The 18590-nt window shown below is 50.7% G+C and overlaps 1 protein-coding gene across 3 annotated transcripts in view; it reads right to left on the bottom strand.

Annotated features, from left to right (window-relative positions):
• The window catches only part of SLIT1 (slit guidance ligand 1), a 207181-nt gene that overhangs the window by 149206 nt on the left and 39385 nt on the right, over positions 1–18590 (bottom strand). For 2 of the 3 annotated variants that reach the window (XM_060286113.1, XM_030865222.2), the window contains exon 2: positions 1875–1946. In XM_060286113.1, the coding sequence (XP_060142096.1) occupies positions 1875–1946 (72 nt within the window). Of the gene's footprint in view, positions 1–1874; positions 1947–10062; positions 10082–18590 lie in introns of those variants that run through there. The other variant, XM_060286114.1, reaches the window with a different exon arrangement.

The raw sequence follows: 18590 nt of genomic DNA, 5'->3' as shown, positions 1-18590 counted from the left end.
CCGGGGAGCAGAGCAGGGGAGATCGGCCAGTAGCGGGGGGAGAGGAGCATGTACCAACTGGGTCCAGCCCACACGTGCGGCAAACACACTCTGCAGTTGGCAGACAACACCCCCGCTGCCTGCTCCCCTGCTCCGCCTGGCCACATCTGCTGCCTACTGAACCACCTGGCTCTGGGGGACTCTGCCCCTCCTTACCACCAACGCGCCCTGAAACCCAGAACCTCCAGCTGGCAGGGCAGCACTCTTCACCGGCAGATCACTTGCTGCGTGGTAATTTTTGAGCTCATCAAGTATGTCTTTCTCCCGTGTCTTCCCCTCCCTACTCTCAAGCAGGTGGCTTATGTGCTCCCGCAAGCGCCTCAAATGAAGTTTGGGGCTGGGCAGGGGGCAGAAGCTGCCACCAGACACTTCTCTTCCTCTGCTTTGTTTCCAAAAACGCTGTGCTGTTGAGGAGCTTATGCTGGGTGGTGTGCGGGGAGGTGGGGGGAAGGGTAACACCAGGCAGGAGGGAGGGCTTCCCCAGACTCCGAAGAGATTCCTCAGCCCGGGAAGGGTTCCGAAGTCAGTGGTTCTGGAGACGCAGAGACCCCTTCCCCAGAGCCTGACAGTTACAATCCCAGAAAGGATCGACCACAGGGTCACCAGCTCCTCCAAAGACCTTCCGAGCTGCAAAGTCCATAGTTCTGAAAGAACTGAGGCCCCAGGACCCCTGCATTACCCTGGGAGTAGGGAATGAGGGACCCAATGACTGTCTGCTAATGAATTTCCTGCCAGCCAGGTGGGATGTGGGCTCAAAGTCGAAACTGATGCAGAGAAAATTTTAAAATGCCCTTCTTCCCTGCACACCTGAGTTGGTGGGCTGAGACACCCTCACATCAGAATGCACGCATGTAGGGGTGTCTCTGCACCCCAAGATCAACAGACCAGGAGCGGGTGAAGGGATCCACCCCTTCCCCTTGCTCCTCAGCCCTGCACAGCCTGACAAGGCAGGTGCCGTGGATGACCCCTTCGCTGGTTGGTGGCCACCCCGACAAAGTCATGCCTGCCACCTCCAATGTCGGCCACTATCAGGCACCTGAGGGGAGTCACCTCTGTCCTCAACGGCTCCCAGTCACTTCCTCCTCAAGTCAGGGGGTCTGTGGCCTTGCTGGGAAGTCTTTCTGGGGCACAAGTTCAAAAGAGCTGCGGAGACTGTTATAGACTGAATTGGGTCATCCCCCCCGCCCCAAAATTCATACACTGAAGTTCTTACCCACAATGTGACAGTGTTCGGAGATAAGGTACGTAATTAAGGCTAAATGAGGTCGTAAGGATGGGGCCCTAATCTGATAGGACTGGTGTCCCGGTAAGAAGAAGAGACAGCAGAGATCTCTCTGTGTGCACACAGAGGAAAGGCCACGTGAGGACGCAGCGAGAAGGTGCCCGGAACAGAGGCCTCCCACAGACCAACCCTTACGGCACCTCGATCTTAGACTCCCAGCCTCCAGAACTGGGAGAAAATTAATTTCTGTTGTTTCAGCCACCCAGTCGCTGGTCTTTTGTTACGGCAGCCTGAGCAGGCCTGGTCTTCCTTCACCCCAGAAGCCAGCCAATGGACAAGGCAGCCCCATCTTCCCAGGTCCTGCCAGGAAGTGACTACTGGTGCCCACTCCACGCCCAATTTTCTCAGCCATATGGGAGACAGTGGTCACTCTGGGTCAGGACTTGGCACACCTCCACCCACCCGCTCACGGCATCCCAAGACTGACTGCGCAGGGGAGGGGCCCAGCTGGCCTACAACCCTACGACCCACAACCAGGGCTCTGCCGTGAGACCGCCACTGAGGGGAGGGGGCAGGAGAAAGGTTATAAACGGCAGCAGCATGCCATACTCACAGCACCCGCAGCTGCTTGAGTCCCGCAAAGTCATTCTTATGGATCCGAGTGATTTTGTTGCCGTTGAGTTCCCTGGGAGAGGAAAGGAGAGAAGGAGATGGTGAGCTGCCCAGGGTGCCCCCAGGCCAGGGCTCCGCTCCGAGCTCCCTCTCCACGTGGCTTAAGTCAACCATCTCGCCAACGGGGCTGGGTGCTTCCCAGCCAAGCCCCGGGACCCCCAAGTCTGTGTCGTCCTAACAAGCCGGGACCTCTTTGCAGCAGATGTTTGACCAACAGGAACGCACAGGGCACGGACTCACTGCTGAGAGTGCTGTGGAACCCCAAAACGCAGCTTTTGCCCTGAAAGGGCTCAGTCTCGTTGGAGAGACAAGACATTCACACAGGAAAGAATTTAGAAACTAGCCAATTAGAGAGGCTCTTCAGGTAGAATCCTTGCTGAGCCTCAGTTTCCTCATCTATAAAATAGGGATAATAACTGTCTACCTCATAGGAGTAACATGAGGCATAAACAAGCAAAGAGCATGGCCTGCACCTAGAAAGGGGCCCCTTGGGGATACCAATGCCATCATCTGGTGGCACTGGTTCCCACAAGCTGTCCAGATTCCAAGCAGGAGAGCGCAGGGAGGGCCATGCCATTTAAGGGGACTGAGGAAGTGGGACTCAAGCTGAGGTCCAAAAGACAAGGCAGATCTGTAGCAAGAGGGATGGAACGGACACTCCAGGGAAGGAGAAAAGCCGGAGTATCTGGAGGGCTGGGAGCCGTGGGAAGCAGGGCTGGGGGAAGGTGGGTCGAAGCCAGAGGGCCTGAGAAAGGAACCAGAGGAAAGACAGGGAGCCAGTGAGGCCTCCGGGCAGGAGCTGCCATGAGGCCAGTCCTGCAGCGGGGACAGGAAGGCAGGGCCCAGGAAGGGAGGCTGAGCCCCGCAGTGACTCACACCACCAGGGCCTCCAGTCCTTGCTCCCTCCCAAGACCACGTGCTCCTCTCTCAGCCCTTCCAGTCATGCCCTGGGCACCTTGGACATGGACCCCACCTCCCACCCCCTCCCACCCAGCCTCTGCTGGCCACTCCTCTTCACAGGGAGCTGGCCCAGCCTTGGAAAGGCAGGCCACTCCAGGGGTCAGGCACCCCACTCCCCAGAAAGTTCTTCCACTGAGCCACACACAGCGGAATCTCACTCAGGCCCAGCTCCAAACCCAGCTGTCACCTCCACATCTCACCTGGCTTCCTGTGCAGCACCGTGTCCACAGCCACCCTGCCCCCTCCTCTTCCTCACCATCATCGCGACCCCCATACGCTTAGCAATAACTTAACTGATCTCGCGCGCACACATCCACGCGCACAGACACTCACACGCTCTACCTGCGGCCCAGTCTCCTCATTTACCAACTCTGGTCAAAGGTTCCAGGTGTTTCCGCCATCCCAACCCAAGTCCAAGCTACTCTGAAAAACCGCAAGTTCCCTTTCCTAAGAGAGTTTCAGAAGTGTGATGTTCTAGAGCTGCTTCCACTAAGAACAAAATGTTATTGATTTCCACACACTCTGGGAACTGGGCTTTGCATACATCCTTACAAGATGCTGGAAGGTAGTTATCGCGCCCATCTTACAGATGAAGAAAAAATGTCTCAAAGAGGTCTTCCCGAGGTCACCACCTGGTAAAGGACAGAGCAGGGATCTGGACCCGTAGCCGTGTGATCCTAGGGCCCAGGCTTCTTCCACCAGGACAGGCTCTCTCCCCAAGTTGACAAGCTGATAATTTATTCAATTCATCACTCTCTCTGTCCTTCCCCTGGGCCTGGCTCCTGATCCTTTGGAGCAGCTGGAAAAACTCATTCCCTGTTCCTCAGCTCTTTTCTAACAGGATCTCTCTGAGGGGTTTGAGGTCTCTCCAAGGTAACGGGGCCATTGGTGAGAGCACCAGACTGAGCCCCTTCCCGTCCTAAATGCTGGGAGGATGTCTTCTCCACGTGAGATGGGCTCTTTTCAATGTAAAGGCCTTTTTTGTTGAATGAAATATTCTTCCCCGAAACGGCCACCTCTGAGCCTCTCTTTGCTGCTCCCCCTGCCACACGACCTCACTTCAAACAAGGAGAATGTCATCTCAAAGCTCTGAAGACTGGTTCTCTCCACAAGCAGGCGGTTCCCTCTGGGCTATCCAGCTCAAACTTTCATCCCTGAACCCAAAACCACAAGGAATTTGGGGTGTTTTTACGGGGTTTTTAAAAAAGATTTATTATTTATTTATTTGTTTATTTTATTCATTTTTGGCTGTGTCAGGTCTTAGTTGCAGCAGGCGGGATCTTTCGTCGCAGTGCACAGGCTTCTCTCGAGTTGTGGCGTGGGGGTTTTCTCTTCTCTAGTTGTGGCCCGCAGGTTGCAGAGCACATGGGCTCTGTAGTTTGCAGCACGTGGCTCTCTCGTTGAGGTGCGCGAGCTCAGTAGGGGTGGCACGACAGCTCAGTTGCCCCGCGGCACGTGGGATCCTAGTTCCCCAACCAGGGATCGAATCCGCGTCCCCTGCACTGGAAGGCAGATTCTTAACCACTGGACCACCAGGGAAGTCCCGGTTTTATGTTTTTGATTATAATATATGTCATCATTGATTATAAAAGCAAAAATATTAAACTTAAGTGGACGTCGACAGAGCCACGGTTAGTTAAATTTCAGTACATCTGTGAAACTGAATGCCATGCAGCCATTTAAAACAGTACAGATCCCTTTGTATTGACAAGGGAAGATGTCCCTGATACAGCCCCTGGGAAAAGGGTTTCAAGACAGCTTGTATGCCCCGAGCCCACTTATGTAAAAACTCACAGGCATATCAGTAGAGGTCTATGCATAGAACCAGTTTGCTGGGGCTGTTCGCTGCATGTGAGTGCCTGTAACCACTGAGTGCTGGGCCTTAAGGGGACTTCAGCTTCCTTTTCATACTTTTCTGCATTGTTTGAAATTTTTTAAGAGACATCTCTATTTTTAAAGTCAACAAAATAGGCAAGTTATTGTGCTGAAAAATACGAGTAACATATGTACATTATTCAATTTTTTCAATTACCTTAAGAATAAAGAAAAATCACACATTAGCTCATCACCCAGAAAGAATGCCTTGTTAATATTCTGGAATATTTTCTCTCAAACCTGTTACCTTTGGATATAAGTTTTATCGAGTGGAGATAATATGACAAATATTTACTGAAGACTTGCTATTTGCAAAGCATTTTGCAAGGTTCTGAAGATACAAGAGTGAATGAGACATAAATGGTGTGCACGCCTTCTGCAATGTCATTCCCTGCTCGTTCTCCATTTACGATTTTGACTGGTATAAAGGATCCCTTCCGTTGGATATATCAAGTTACTGGGCATGCCCTGATTCTCTGTCACTGGAACATCTGAGCTGTTTTGGTATTGTTCGATTATAAATAATACCGCATAAAGCTTGGTGGGCATTTGGGAGGAATATGTTCCTAGAAACGGAATTAGTCAAAGGTCATGAGAAATCTTGAATTTTACAATCATTCACTCACTCCTTCTCATGGCAACCATGGTTCATAAGGCAATTGACTACAATAATTATTCAATTCACAGACGGCAAAACTGAGGCAAAGACAGACGTCAAGACTTGTCTGAACAAGGCAGGGCCCAAATGGAACTCAGGAATCCCTGAGGATGGAATTCCCATAAGGTGGGCAGGGTGGGGTGGGGAGTTCGCAGAGAGTACTGATGACATGCTCATCTACCTGCCTCTCTTCTCACCTTTGGCACCAGGCTCCACTGGGCAAACTCTGGGGCGCATTCCTTAGCCATCAGTGGATTCCAACCCCTCCCCCTCACCTCCTGCACCCCACTCCACCTCCACTCAAGAAAAGACCTGGGACAGGCAGGCACAGGAGGACAATGGTACAGACAGCAGAGCAAACACAGCCCCCCTCTCGGGAGGCCCTGCTGGTGGCTTCCAGGCAAGAATGTCGATGGAAGCCCAAGCTCCCCCAGACCCCAGCCTCCCCCATCAGCTTTGGTCTGTAACCTGGAGCTAAGCTAAGCGCCTCCTCTCAGGGGACAGCCCTCGAGAAGGCAGCCTGTGAAGCAGAGGCAGCTCTCATCGGGTTCGCAGGTCTGGGGCTGCAGCTTAAGGAGTCATTAGCGCCACTTAGGCTGAGAGAATGGCCTCCACGGTCCCCTCCCTCTCCCCTCAGCCGGGCAGCCCAACAGGATCGAGTTTCCAACCTCGAGGTGGCCCGGCCACCTCCCCTGGAACCCTCAGCACAGGCTGCTGGAATGAGGCGAGGAGGTCATTTTTCTCCAGTGCCTGATTCCTCCAACAGGTGCTCCTTGAGTGTCGCCATGGAGACCCCTCCCCAGCAAGCCGCCTGGGAAAACCAGAGAAGCTGCTGTGACCTTCAGACCTGTGCAGCCAGAGCAGGCAAGTGGGGTGGGCCCTCTGGGGCAATTCCCGGCCTCGCTTCTCAGGAAGAAGCCAGGATCCAGAGCTACCCTGGGGTCCCTGAGGTTCTTGCCACCAGGGCCCACATCCACCACTTCTCTTTATTGGGCGCCTCTGTGTGCAGGCTCTGAGCCCAACTCCAAGCATGTTTCATCTCATTTCACCTGCACAGTAGCCTACGAGATGAGTCAAGTTCTCTCCATCTTGCTGATGAGGAAACTGAGGCAGAGATTGGTGAAGCAATTTGCCCAGTGCCACCCAGCTCATAAGTGGTGGGGCCAGGACAAAATCCCACTCAGGCCAACGTGAATCCAGGTTCCTTCCCCTTCATCATGATGCCTCGTGTTGCTGGATTCCGTCGAGGCCACCCCTCACCCTGAGCAATCATGCCTTGGACAGAGCCGAGGAACAACTTAGACAGACATCCTGGGGCCCTCTAATAAGACCGTGTGCTCTGCCCAAACAACAACATCAGGGCAGCTTCCCAGCCAGCCGAGCTTGGGCTTTAGAGCCAGACTATCCGGCTTCAAATTCCTACTCTACGATCACTAGCTGTGTGACCCTGGGCACAAAGTTTAACTTCTCTGCGCCTCAGTTTCCCCATTTGTAAAACGAAGATAATGATAACACCCACCTCTTAGAGATGTGGTGAGGTTTAAATGACTTAACTATTTCTAAAGCACCAAGAGCAGTGCCTGGCATACAGAAATGCTCTCTATATCAATATTCCCTGCTGCAATTATTTTTACTACTACTATTGTTGCTGTTGTTTTGTTTCCCTCAAGGACCATGGCACCACTAGAAGGGTGGTGCCCCAGGCTCAGCTCAGGCTGAGCTGAGAGCATTAAGAAATGCTCTCCCCAAATGGACATCAGCCAAGGAAAGCTTCACACAGAGAGGACGCTGCTGTTTTACCAACAACCATTCCATAGCCCACAGGTTAAAAGACTGATTTTTCCTCAGTTCCCTTGTTAGGAAAATACCAGCCCCCAGGGCTTCAGCCACCCTGCTCCTCCACTCTCAAGAACCAGCTCTTCTGCCTCAGGGCCTTTGCCAGGGCCAGCTGGGCTCTGATCCAGAGCCCACAGAGTAACCCACAGCTGGCTTACTCCCAACATCTTTCAGGCCTCAGTTTAAATGTCCCCTCCTCTAAACCACCCTCCCCACAGGTATTCACTCAGCTCCTCCTCCAGAGCTGGCATTTTGATTTGTGCATTTAATATGAGGTCCTTTGGGGACTTCCCTGGTGGCGCAGTGGTTAAGAATCCGCCTGCCAATGCAGGGCACACGGGTTTGAGCTCTGGTCCAGGAAGCTCCCACATGTCCCAGAGCAACTAAGCCCGTGCTCCCCAAAATGGGAAATCCATGCACCACAACAAAGAGTAGCCCCCGCTCACCACAACTAGAGGAAGCCCATGGGCAGCAACGAAGACCCAATGCAGCCAAAAATAAATTAAAAAATAATTTTTTAAAAAAATTACAAAATAAAAAAGTATATATGACTGGCCTTAAAGGCCAGTCTCCCCTGCCAGGCTGTGAGAGGCAGAGGCCACATCTGTAAGCCAGCACCTGTGGGGGTGCCTGGCACACAGTAGTTGCTCACTAAATGTAAGCTGAACTATCCTGCCCAAGGAGCCTGGCTGCTGCCAGCACATCACAGCCGAGGCCGGCGCATCCTCCCATCAGCCCCAAGCCTTCCTCAAGCCTCAGTGGGTCATGATCCAGAGGCTCCTCCACCCCCTCAGCAGAGCCCACAGGCCTGGCACCAACCCCAGGGCTGGGGTCACCCTCCACCGTGTGATGAATCAAGAAGTCCCAGGGATGAGTAGTCAGGGGCCTCACACCACAGCAGATTTCCTACGGATCCTGCTCTGCCCAGGCTCCTGGCTCCCATCTTGTTTCCTTGGCTTGAGTACTAGCAATATCTATACTATCACAGCCAAGCCAGCTCATTTAAGCCTCATAGTACCACCTGGTTCAAAGGTTTGCTATCAGTCTTGATTTTCAGATGAGGAAACTGAGGCATAAAGAATTTAAGTAACCAGCTCAAGTTCAGCCAGCTGGTAAGTAGGTTGAAAAGGCAAGACTTGAACCCTAGCATGTCTGACTCCAGGGCCCAGGTCTTTTTTTTTTTTTTAATTGCTATAAAATACACATAACAAAATTTACCATTTTAACCGTTTTGAAGTGCAGAGCTCAGTAGTGTTAAGTACATTCACATTGTTGTACGACAGATCTCCAGAACTTTTTCAGCCTGCAAAACTGAAACTCTGTACCTGTTAAACAGTAACTTCCCCTTCCTCTCTCCCAAAGCCCCTGGTAACCACCATTCTACTTTCTGTCTCTACGAATTTGACTACTCTGGGTACCTCAGATAAGGGGACTGGCTTATTTCACAATGTCCTCAAGGTTCATCCATGGTGTAGCATGTGTCAGAATTTCCTTCCTTTTTAAGGCGGAATAATATTCCATTGCACGTCTACAAGTTTTGTTTATCCATTCATCCAACAGTGGACACTTGGGTTGCTTCCACCCTTCAGCTATCGTGAATAATCCAGCTATGAACATGAGTATACAAATACCTTTGAGACGCTGCTTTCAATTCTTTTGTGTATATACCCAGAAGTGAACTTGCTGGATCATATGCTAATTCTATGTTTAACTTTTTGAGGAACCTTCATACTGTTTTCCACAGCAGTCGCACCATTTTACATTCCCAGAAACAACACACAATGGTTCCAATTTCTCCACATCCTCGCCACCATTTGTCATTTCCCAGTTTTTTTATAGTAGCCATCCTAATGGGTGGGAGGCGATCAGAGCCCAGCTCTTAACCCCAACTCCATGGTGCATTCTGTTCTGAGGCACAAACCGCACCTCCGTTCCTTCACTACTGAGGCCTGGCCTTGCTCTTGCCAATACCATTCTCAGGTCTGGGGCCCATCCCAAAACCACATCCCTACAGACAGGCCCCACTCCCTGGTGGCCACCAGGCCTCCATGTCCATTGCCTGCCAGCCCCCTCTCCACTCACTGCCCACCCCAGGCCCCTGAGAGGCCACCCAGCAGCTAACTCCCTGGCCCTGACCTCAACCTGCAACACCACCTCCTTGCATCCCCCAACTCTGCTCACCACCCCCTACCCCTAGGCTGGACACCCCTGCCTGTGCCAGCCTGCAACTTGGGTCCACCTTGTAAACACATGCAGGAAGGAATCAATCTTGGCCAATTTCCCTTTATGTCCTAGTGCTAAGCCCCGACAGAGGTTTTGTAGGTGTTAAATGAATGATGAATGAATGAATGAAGCCAAGCCTTATTAAGATGTGTGGAGTGGTAGTCAAATTTAAAAATTAAACACAGGGCTTCCCTGGTGGCACAGTGCTTAAGAATCCACCTGCCAGTGCAGGGGACATGGGTTCGAGCCCTGGTCCGGGAAGAACCCACATGCCGCGGAACAACTAAGCCCCTGTGCCACAACTACTGAGCCTGTGCTCCAGAGACCGCAAGCCACAACTACTGAAGCCCGCGTGCCTAGAGCCCATGCTCCACAACAAGAGAAGCCACCGCAATGAGAAGCCCGCGCACTGCAACAAACAGTAGCCCCCGCTCGCCGCAGCTAGAGAAAGCCCGCGTGCAGCAACGAAGACCCAACACAGCCAAAAATAATAAATAAATTAAATAAATAAATTTATATTAAAAAAAATTTAAACAGAAACACATCTCAAAGCCTCGAGACTCAGAGCATCACTTACCAGCTGACTGTTTAACCCAGGGCAGACGATTCCACCTCTCTTATCTTCTCCTCATCTACAAAGCAGGGGTAAGTGCAGTAGACTCTTATCCCCCTTATCTGGGGGTTCCACCGCCACAGATTCAACCAACCGTAGATCGAAAATATTCCACACACAAAAAACAAATTCCAGAAAGTTCCAAAAAGCAAAACTTGAATTTGCCCTGCTCTGGCAACTATTTGCATATCATTTACACTGTATTTACAACTATTTATGTAGTATTTACCTCTTATTAGGTATTATAAGTAATCTAGAGATTATTTAAAGTATAGGAGAGGATGTGAGTAGGTTATACGCAAATAGTACGCCATTTTATATAAGGGACTTGAGCATCGGGAATTTTGGAATCTTATTTGGTGCTGGGTGGGTGGATCTCCAGGAACCAGTCCCTCAGGGACCTGTAATGCCTTCCTCCCAGGACTGTTATGAGGAGTGAAAGAGTGGACGTGGGTAAAGCACCTGGCTCAGAGCCTGGGCACAAAGTAAGGGCTCTGAATGGTGACCACCAACACCATCACAACTCCCTCCTCGATGCTCTCCATCTCTGCTCTTTGACCTGTCATAGGTCCTCCCCTCCCCAACCCACCCAGAGCTCTGGCTCCTCTTTTCCACAGTCGCCTCCCACCCCCTCTCCCCCGAGTGGGACTCCAGTCCACCTGCCCCTCTGCAAACAATCTCTGAGCGGCTCCCCTTGGAGCTCCCGTGCTTGTTCTCTCCTCCCGCCAACTTCCTCACCACCTACTCGCTCCCAACCATCTGCTTCCGCCTTCCACTTCTCCCAGGAAACCGTTCTGCCCAGCTTTGCCAGTGACCCCCCAGTCGCAGTTCCAGAAGCGTTCCTTGGCCCTCATCCTCAAACAGACTGGCTGCTCTCCACACTGTTAACCCTCCCCCCACCATCTCCAGACGCCTTCTTTGGCTTTAGCAGTAACTGCATCGCCCAGGTTGGAATCCACAAACGTCGGGCCAAGGCTCCCCTGTGGACGGGAGCTCCTCCTGCCCCTCCCCCAGCCGCTGCCCCTCCCCCAGCTCCTCCCTGGTGGCCCTCCCTTCCTGCTGCCCTCTTAATGTGGGTGGAAGCCAAAGGCAGTCCTCCTGCGTCTTCAAAGGACGTACTTTCTTCACCAGGAAACCCCAGCACCAAGCAGTGTTCCTCGGATTGTGTCCTGGGCACCTCCCACATCTGAATCACCTGAATGGCCTTTGCCAAAGACCTGCTGCCTCAGCCTCAGCTACTCTGGAATGGGCCTGGGGATCTGCATTTTATACCAGCTTCCCGGGAGATTTTTATTCCCAGTGACGTCTCTGTCTCACTGCCCTCGTGGGTCCCATTACTTCCCCAGAACACCCTCCCAACTGTCTCTCCAGCCTGAACACTCAACAGAGTGACCATCCCCTGTTCCTGCCTCTAGGGTCATTTCTTCACATGGCTGTTTATTGGTAATTCAAACAAAAGAGGCAGAAGCTAACTTCATGGCTTCTCTCCAGGATCAGCCACCCTCCCAACTTTACTCTGCAAAATCATCCTCCCAGCCTCGGGCCATAGGGTCCCCTGTGACGTTCCCATTTGCTCTGACGTTCCCATTTGCTCTTTCTGCACCCTCTGCCTCCGTCCAGGCCTGCTTCCTCTCATGCCTTGGCCTCTGCTGTACCCTCCAAACTCTGTGAGGACTGTAACAGTTGCCTGCTGCTGTTATAACACATTACCACATACTTAGTGGCTTAAAACAACACAAATTATCTTACGGTTCTGGAGATCGGAAGTCTGAAATCAGTCTTGCTAGGTTAAAGTCAAGACATTCCCAGGGCTGCATTCCTTCCTGGAGGCTCTAGGGGAGGATCCATCTCCTTGCCTCTTTCATCGAGAGGCCGCCTGCATCCTGTGGCTCATGGCCCCTTCTTGGCATCACTCCAATCTCTTGCTTCTGTCGTCATATTTCTCCTACTACTGACTGACCCTCCTGCCTCTCTCTCTCTAGGGACCCTTGTGATTATTTTGAGCCCACCCATATAATCCAAAATCATCTCCCATCTAAAGATCCTTAACTTAATCACATCTGCGAAGTCCCTTTGGCCCTGTAAGGTAACATATTCATAAGTTCCAGGGATTAGGATGTGGACATCTTTGAGGACCATTATTCAGCCTATCACAATGATCATATTTTCTAAAGCAAGGATCAGAATCATGAAATGTCTTACCACAGGTTTAAAAAAAAAACTCATTGAACACACATTTTTTTTGAGCACCTACCATGTACGTGGCGATGGAAACACAAAGATACGTGAGACACAGTCCCTGCCCTCAGGAAACTCAAAACCCAAAGTACCCAACCAACAAACCACCTTCTTAAAAAGAAATAAGATTTTCTTCCCTACAGAAGAATTCCAATTAATAAATGTAGAACCAATGAGGGAAATAGAAAAGAAAAATTGGATAATAATGGTTGCAGGCAAGATCCGTTAATGGATGCTAAAATTAGTAGGTGAGAATTTGAGGACAAAAAGGATATTACATACTCTCAAAGTATCTCCCCCTGCAAATATTTATTAATTGCAAATGGAAAGATAACGTTATAGTGGAGAAACCTGGCAGACACCATCTTTTTTTTTTTTTTTTGCAGTATGCAGGCCTCTCACTGTTGTGGCCTCTCCCGTTGCGGAGCACAGGCTCCAGACGCGCAGGCTCAGCGGCCATGGCTCACGGGCCCAGCCACTCCGCAGCATGTGGGATCTTCCCAGACCAGGGCACAAACCCATGTCCCCTGCATCGGCAGGTGGACTCTCAACCACTGCGCCACCAGGGAAGCCCTGGCAGACACCATCTTAACCAAGAGATCAAGGTTAACATCATCTGCAATGACACATATCAATGTCATCTACCCTCTGATAGGATGCTCTGGGAAGGGCACATCACCTCTGTGGCATTCTTGCCAAAAACGCATAACCTCAATCCAATCATGAAAAAACACCAGAGAAACACAAACCGAAGAGCAGTCTACAAAATAACTAACCAGCACTTTTTACAAATGTCAAGGTCACAAAGAACAAGGAAAGACTAAGGAACTGTCACAGGCTGAAGAAGACTAAGGAGAAATGACAATTAAATGCAATGTGGGATCCTGGATTGGGTCCTGTAATAGAAAAGGGACATTGGTGGAAGAAAACTAGTGAAATACAAATGAAGTCTATAGCTTAGCTAACAGTATTGTACCAATGTTTATTTCTAGGTTTTGATCATCGCGCTATGATTAAGAAAGATGTTAACATTAGGGGAAGCTGGGTGAAGGGTGTATGGGAATTCTCTCTGTACTACTTTGGCAACTTTTCTGTAAGTCTAAAATTGTTTTAAAATAAAAGTTTTTTTAAATTTTTTTTTAAAGAACAAAAATACAGCAGTGATAGAAAAACTGCTGTCAGAAATCACAGTCACCATAACCAACTGGTCTCCCCACCACCAACCAGTTGGTCTCTCCCTCCATTTATTGTCCATACCAAAGCCAGGAAACAGAATATATTAAAACACCATTTTGCACTTGTTACTCTCCACTCAAAACCCCTGGAGGCAAGTGCTTAAAGGGTCTTGTCAACGGGACACGGGAGCACCTTGAAGGGGTCCCACTGGCCAAATGTGGGACACTCTGAACATCAAAATAATGTAGTAACATTATTACAAATTATAACCCAATGAATAAAATAATAATCCACAAGTCCATGCTGTTACAAACAATCTTTCTTACAGTAGAATGCCAACTAATAAATAGAGAAGAAATGGTGGAGTTACAAATTTCTCATCCGTGGAACCAAAACTAGTGAATGAAAGTTTGATGCGTAGGATATTTACATGGCCTGGAAGTATCTCCCTGCAAGTCAATTATTAATAACAAAGGGGAAAATAGTAACTTTTCAGCAGAGAAGCCTGGCTGACACCAAATTACCAAGTAATCAGAGCTAAAATCACCAACATTGGGACAAACTGACATCACGTGTCTTCTGACGTGACCCACTGAGAAGGGCACAACGTTGCTCATTTAGCATTCCTGCCAAAAATGCATAACCTGAACGCAATCATGAGAAAAAAGCAGATGAAGCCAAATTGAGGGACATTCTACAAAATAACTGGCCAGTATTCTTCAAAAATGTTAAGGTCAAGAAAAACAAAGAAAGGCTAAGGAACTGGTCCAAATTAACAGAGAATAAAGAGCCATGACAAGTAGATGCCATGTGTGATCCTGGACAGAATTCTGAACCTGAACAAAACAATAGCCACAAAAGACATTATTGGCACAATTGATGAAATTCTAAAATGAACCACGGAGTAGATAATAGTATTGTATCGACATTAAATTTTCTGATTTTCATAGCCTTATTGTCCTTAGAAAAATACACACCGAAGCTTTTAGAGGAAAAAAGTTATGCCTCCAATCTATTCTTAAATGGTTCAAGGAAAAAAGGTGTGTGTGCGTGTGTGTGTGTATAATATATGATAAAGCAAAGGGGGCAAAATATAAACAATTGAGTCTGGATAAGGGATATACTTTTGTTGCAACTTTTCTGTCAGTTTGAAATTATAACAAAATTTAAAATTACAGTGAACACAAGGAATCTTTTGGGGTGATGAAAATATTCTAAAATTGGACTGTGGTGATGTTTGCACAACTAGATTTGTTAAACATCGCTGAATAGTAAAAAAAAAAATTATTATAAAATTTTACACACACACACACACACACACCCTCGGATGGCTCCCCATTCCCCAGCCACATGGCCTGAGCCTACCCATTACTTTAATCTTCTCTCTCAGAACTCACCAGCACAAATGTTCACCCCACCAGCTGGATCTCCTTCCCAAACGTACGGCACTCACCTCTGGATGCCCCCAGATTCCCTTGCCCTGGCTTCACCGCTCACTCACCTAATTCCTGCCCAACCTTCAAGGCCCAGTTCAAATCCCACCTCCCCATCACTCTAGGGATACAACTCCTCCTCCATGTCTCACTCCCATCTCCTCATCTCTAACATTGATGGAGTACTTTCTACGTGCCAACGTTATTCTAACCACGCCTACATGGACAATTTCATTTGAACTCACAGCCCTACAAGGTAAATGCTACGTTGCTCCCATTTTACAGATGAGGAAATTGAGTCACTCATGAGTCAGCCAAGATCTCTCAGGTGGTAGGTGATGAAGGTGAGATTCAAACCGGGCCATTCTCACAGCAAAGGCTGCGCTGGTAGCCGCTGTGCTCTACGTCCCTATGGGCATCCTTACACATTTGTTCTTTCGCAGACAGACCTTTCTCCCCACCAGGCCTCAAGCTCCCAGAGGAGCGAGTCCATATCCTGGACCTCTGCAGACACTCTGCACACGGCAGGTGCCCAACAGCTGTTTGTCCACGGCAGGCTGGGATCCAGAGAGAAGGGGAGGGAATCTCGAGCTCAAAAAGAGGAGCCAATTCTCCACCCCGAGCACAGCCCAGCTCCCTGGCTACTGCCCAAGGCCCGGCCGTCATCTGCTCTGGGTAATAAGTATTTGTATGGCGATAATTACAGCATTTGGGAAGAAAATCCCATTAAGCAAGAGCCCTGCCGAGCTGCTAATGCCGGCACAGAACTGAGACAGCAGCTCAGCCAAGCTCCCGTCTGCTCCCAATAACGCGGGGGCTGCCTGTCCCCGCCGCCCTTCAGCCGGCCCCCAAAGAGCACAGCCGCCCCTGCTGGCAGCAGCGGGCAGCCTGGGCCACCGCAGCCAGCCCCCTGCCTCCGAGAGGGGGCACCGTGAAAGGGGCAGCTCGGTCTCCGTGTGCCCCAAGGTTCCCCGGGGATCCAGAGCGCCCAGTGGCTGCCTGATGAGGGAATAGAGAGCAGGGCCGTGCTGGGATCCGGCCTTGAGTGGCACCCAAGTTCCTTTCACAGCCCTGCAATTCTCTGTCACCTTAATAACAATAATAATACTACCACTTACTGGGCACTTGCTGTGTGCCAGGCCCAGTGCAAAGTGCTTCTCCCAGCATCACCACATTTAATCCTTAGGACCACCATCTGAAGCAGGTCCTGTCATCATCCCCATTTTATGGGCAAGGAAATGGGGGCCTGAGAAGTCACACTTCCCTCCAGAGCACTTATCCCATTTTGCAATTACATGATTCTCCTCCTATTGTGTCATTCATCTCCATCTCTCCTGCTGGACTAAAACTCGGAGAGAGAGGCGCGGTTTCCATTTCTGTCCGGGACTATTCATTCGGCACCATGCAGACCTTCAAGAGACAGCTATCTGTTGAATGAGTGAATTAAACCCCATACCTTGCCCAAGGTCCCCCCAGCTGCTGAATGGCAGAGAGGGACTAAAAAGCCAAGCAGTCTGGCTCCAGAGCCATCCACCCTGCAGAGACTCCCTGCATGACACTGACCCGCGCCTTGTCTCCAAATCCTAAGGGACGCGGGACAGTCCAGGGAAGGAGCGTTCTGAGAGCCAGACCCCAGCTTGCAGTCCGGCCAACACTCAAATGCTTGCCGCCCACCGCCCTCTCTCCTGCCCCACCTGAACCCTCAAGCCTTTAGCCTGAGCTTCTCAAATAGTAAAACTAAGAGTCACAAAGCATTTTCACACACATAGAATGAGTGAGTCCTGGCAAAAACCCTATGAGGTAGTAGGTATCACTCTCCCCGGAGGCAGAACACCCACCATGTGCCAAACACGCCTGCAGGCCCTCTACATGCATGCACTCACTTAGTCCTCACCATCAACCTGCAACCGTCATCGCCTTTTACAGATGGGGAAACTGGGTCTCAGGTCACATGGAGTGGCAGCACCGGGCCGTACCACCAGTCACTCAGAGCCCAGCAATAAGCCCAGTGCACCTGCTACTAGAGACACGAGCTTCACCAGGAGGCAACTCCCCCTGCACCACGTGCGTCTCTACTGCCGGAGCCCATCGAGTCCTGCTCAGAGAGCCCAGGCCGGCCAGGCCCCGGTGGCAGACGTGGCTTCTGTCTGGCCCTCTGACCCCTCTCACCGCAGCCACCATCCAATCAATGTTTGGAATTCCAACCAGGCTCCCAGACAATCAGCCTGGGGGTGCCCTGGGCAGCCTTCCTTGGTCAAAACCACCCACCCCCATTGAACAGGGCCTCCAGACTCGGGGCTAAGCTGGGAGAAGGCATGGGCTTCCCAGGCCTCAGCAGCGGGCAGGGAGCTAGGGCAGTGGACAAACTGGCCAGGAGGCAAGGGGACATACCGAGGAAGGCAGGAGTGTAGGCCCCCATGGCCCAAAGAGCAGCAGAAAGTGCTGGACCTGGAGGCAAACAGAAGCCAGCAGGCCTCCCAGGGCCCTCTCTCCATACTCAGGCCTCTCTCCTCTCTGCATCCTACACCCACAAGGGGCATCCGCGGCAAGCCTGGAATACAAGTGTCCAGGGTGGAGGGGAGAAGTGGTGTCCACACATACTGCACTCTCTCATCACACTCTCCTAAACACTCTAGTCCAAAAGATTTTTTAAGTTAGAAAAAAAAAAAATCCAACTGAAAGGTCCTTGAGTAGAAGAAAAAATGATAGTGGCCATGGCTGGGTCCCTCTGAGTCTGGGCCCTGCAAAGAGACAAGCCCCCAGGCCTCCTCTACCACACTCCCAACCTTGCACTGGACTTCAGTTGTTCCACTGCAGTGAATTATTCAGCATCCCTTCCCCACCCGCCCAACAGCCCCACAGTCCCTCTGGCTGAGCCAATTTCCTCAACAGCTCTGGAGCTTGCACAGTCTCTTCCCAGAAGGCCCTGCAGCAAACCAGTGACAATTTCTTCCCACGTGGGGAGACGGGCTGGACCCGGAGTTATGGAATATATGATCATAAAGTTGCTGGGCCTCACAGGCTGCCGGGGAAACTGCCCAGAAGACAAAAGGCGAACGAATGCACAGCTGCGGTCTATAAAAATTTCACAGCCTCGGAAGAAGCCACTGTTTCAGGCTCTGATACTGCACGACACCCATATTGATTAGAGAGAGCATATGCCACAGTTATTTTGAGCCTGCTCAAGGCCTCTTTTCAGGATGTTCTTTTCCTCTTCAAATGGCTCTTTCGCGGCCTGCCTGTTGAAAAGGCAGGCTCCCTCTGCTTTCTCCAGCCTTTCCCAATCCAAGAAGTTTTGCACACAGCAAAGGTCAGACCTGATGACTTACCCCTGGATCTGAACCCTGAAGTCTCTAAAGGAAAAATCCAGATAGAGAAAGGCCTTCCTGACCCTTCCCAACCTTCCCAGTCTCAAATCCCATCACATTCCACTCCACAGCATGTTTCAGCCCCAGGGCAAAGCTGGTCCGTTCTCCCAGCAGGCCGGCCACACTCCCATCTTCAAGCTTTTTGCTCCTGCATGCCCTGTCTGGGCTGCCTGCCCTCTCTACTTGGCAAAATCCGACCCAACCACTATTGAGTCCCAAAGTACCTTCATAAAATGGTCCATCCCCTGGAAGCTCCTTCACCCCAGAAAAGAGCTTC

This window comes from Globicephala melas, chromosome 16, assembly GCF_963455315.2.
Source record: "Globicephala melas chromosome 16, mGloMel1.2, whole genome shotgun sequence".
Classification (NCBI taxonomy): domain Eukaryota; kingdom Metazoa; phylum Chordata; class Mammalia; order Artiodactyla; family Delphinidae; genus Globicephala; species Globicephala melas.
Note: the sequence above shows the minus strand (reverse complement) of the source record. Positions and strands in the feature narration are given on the sequence as shown.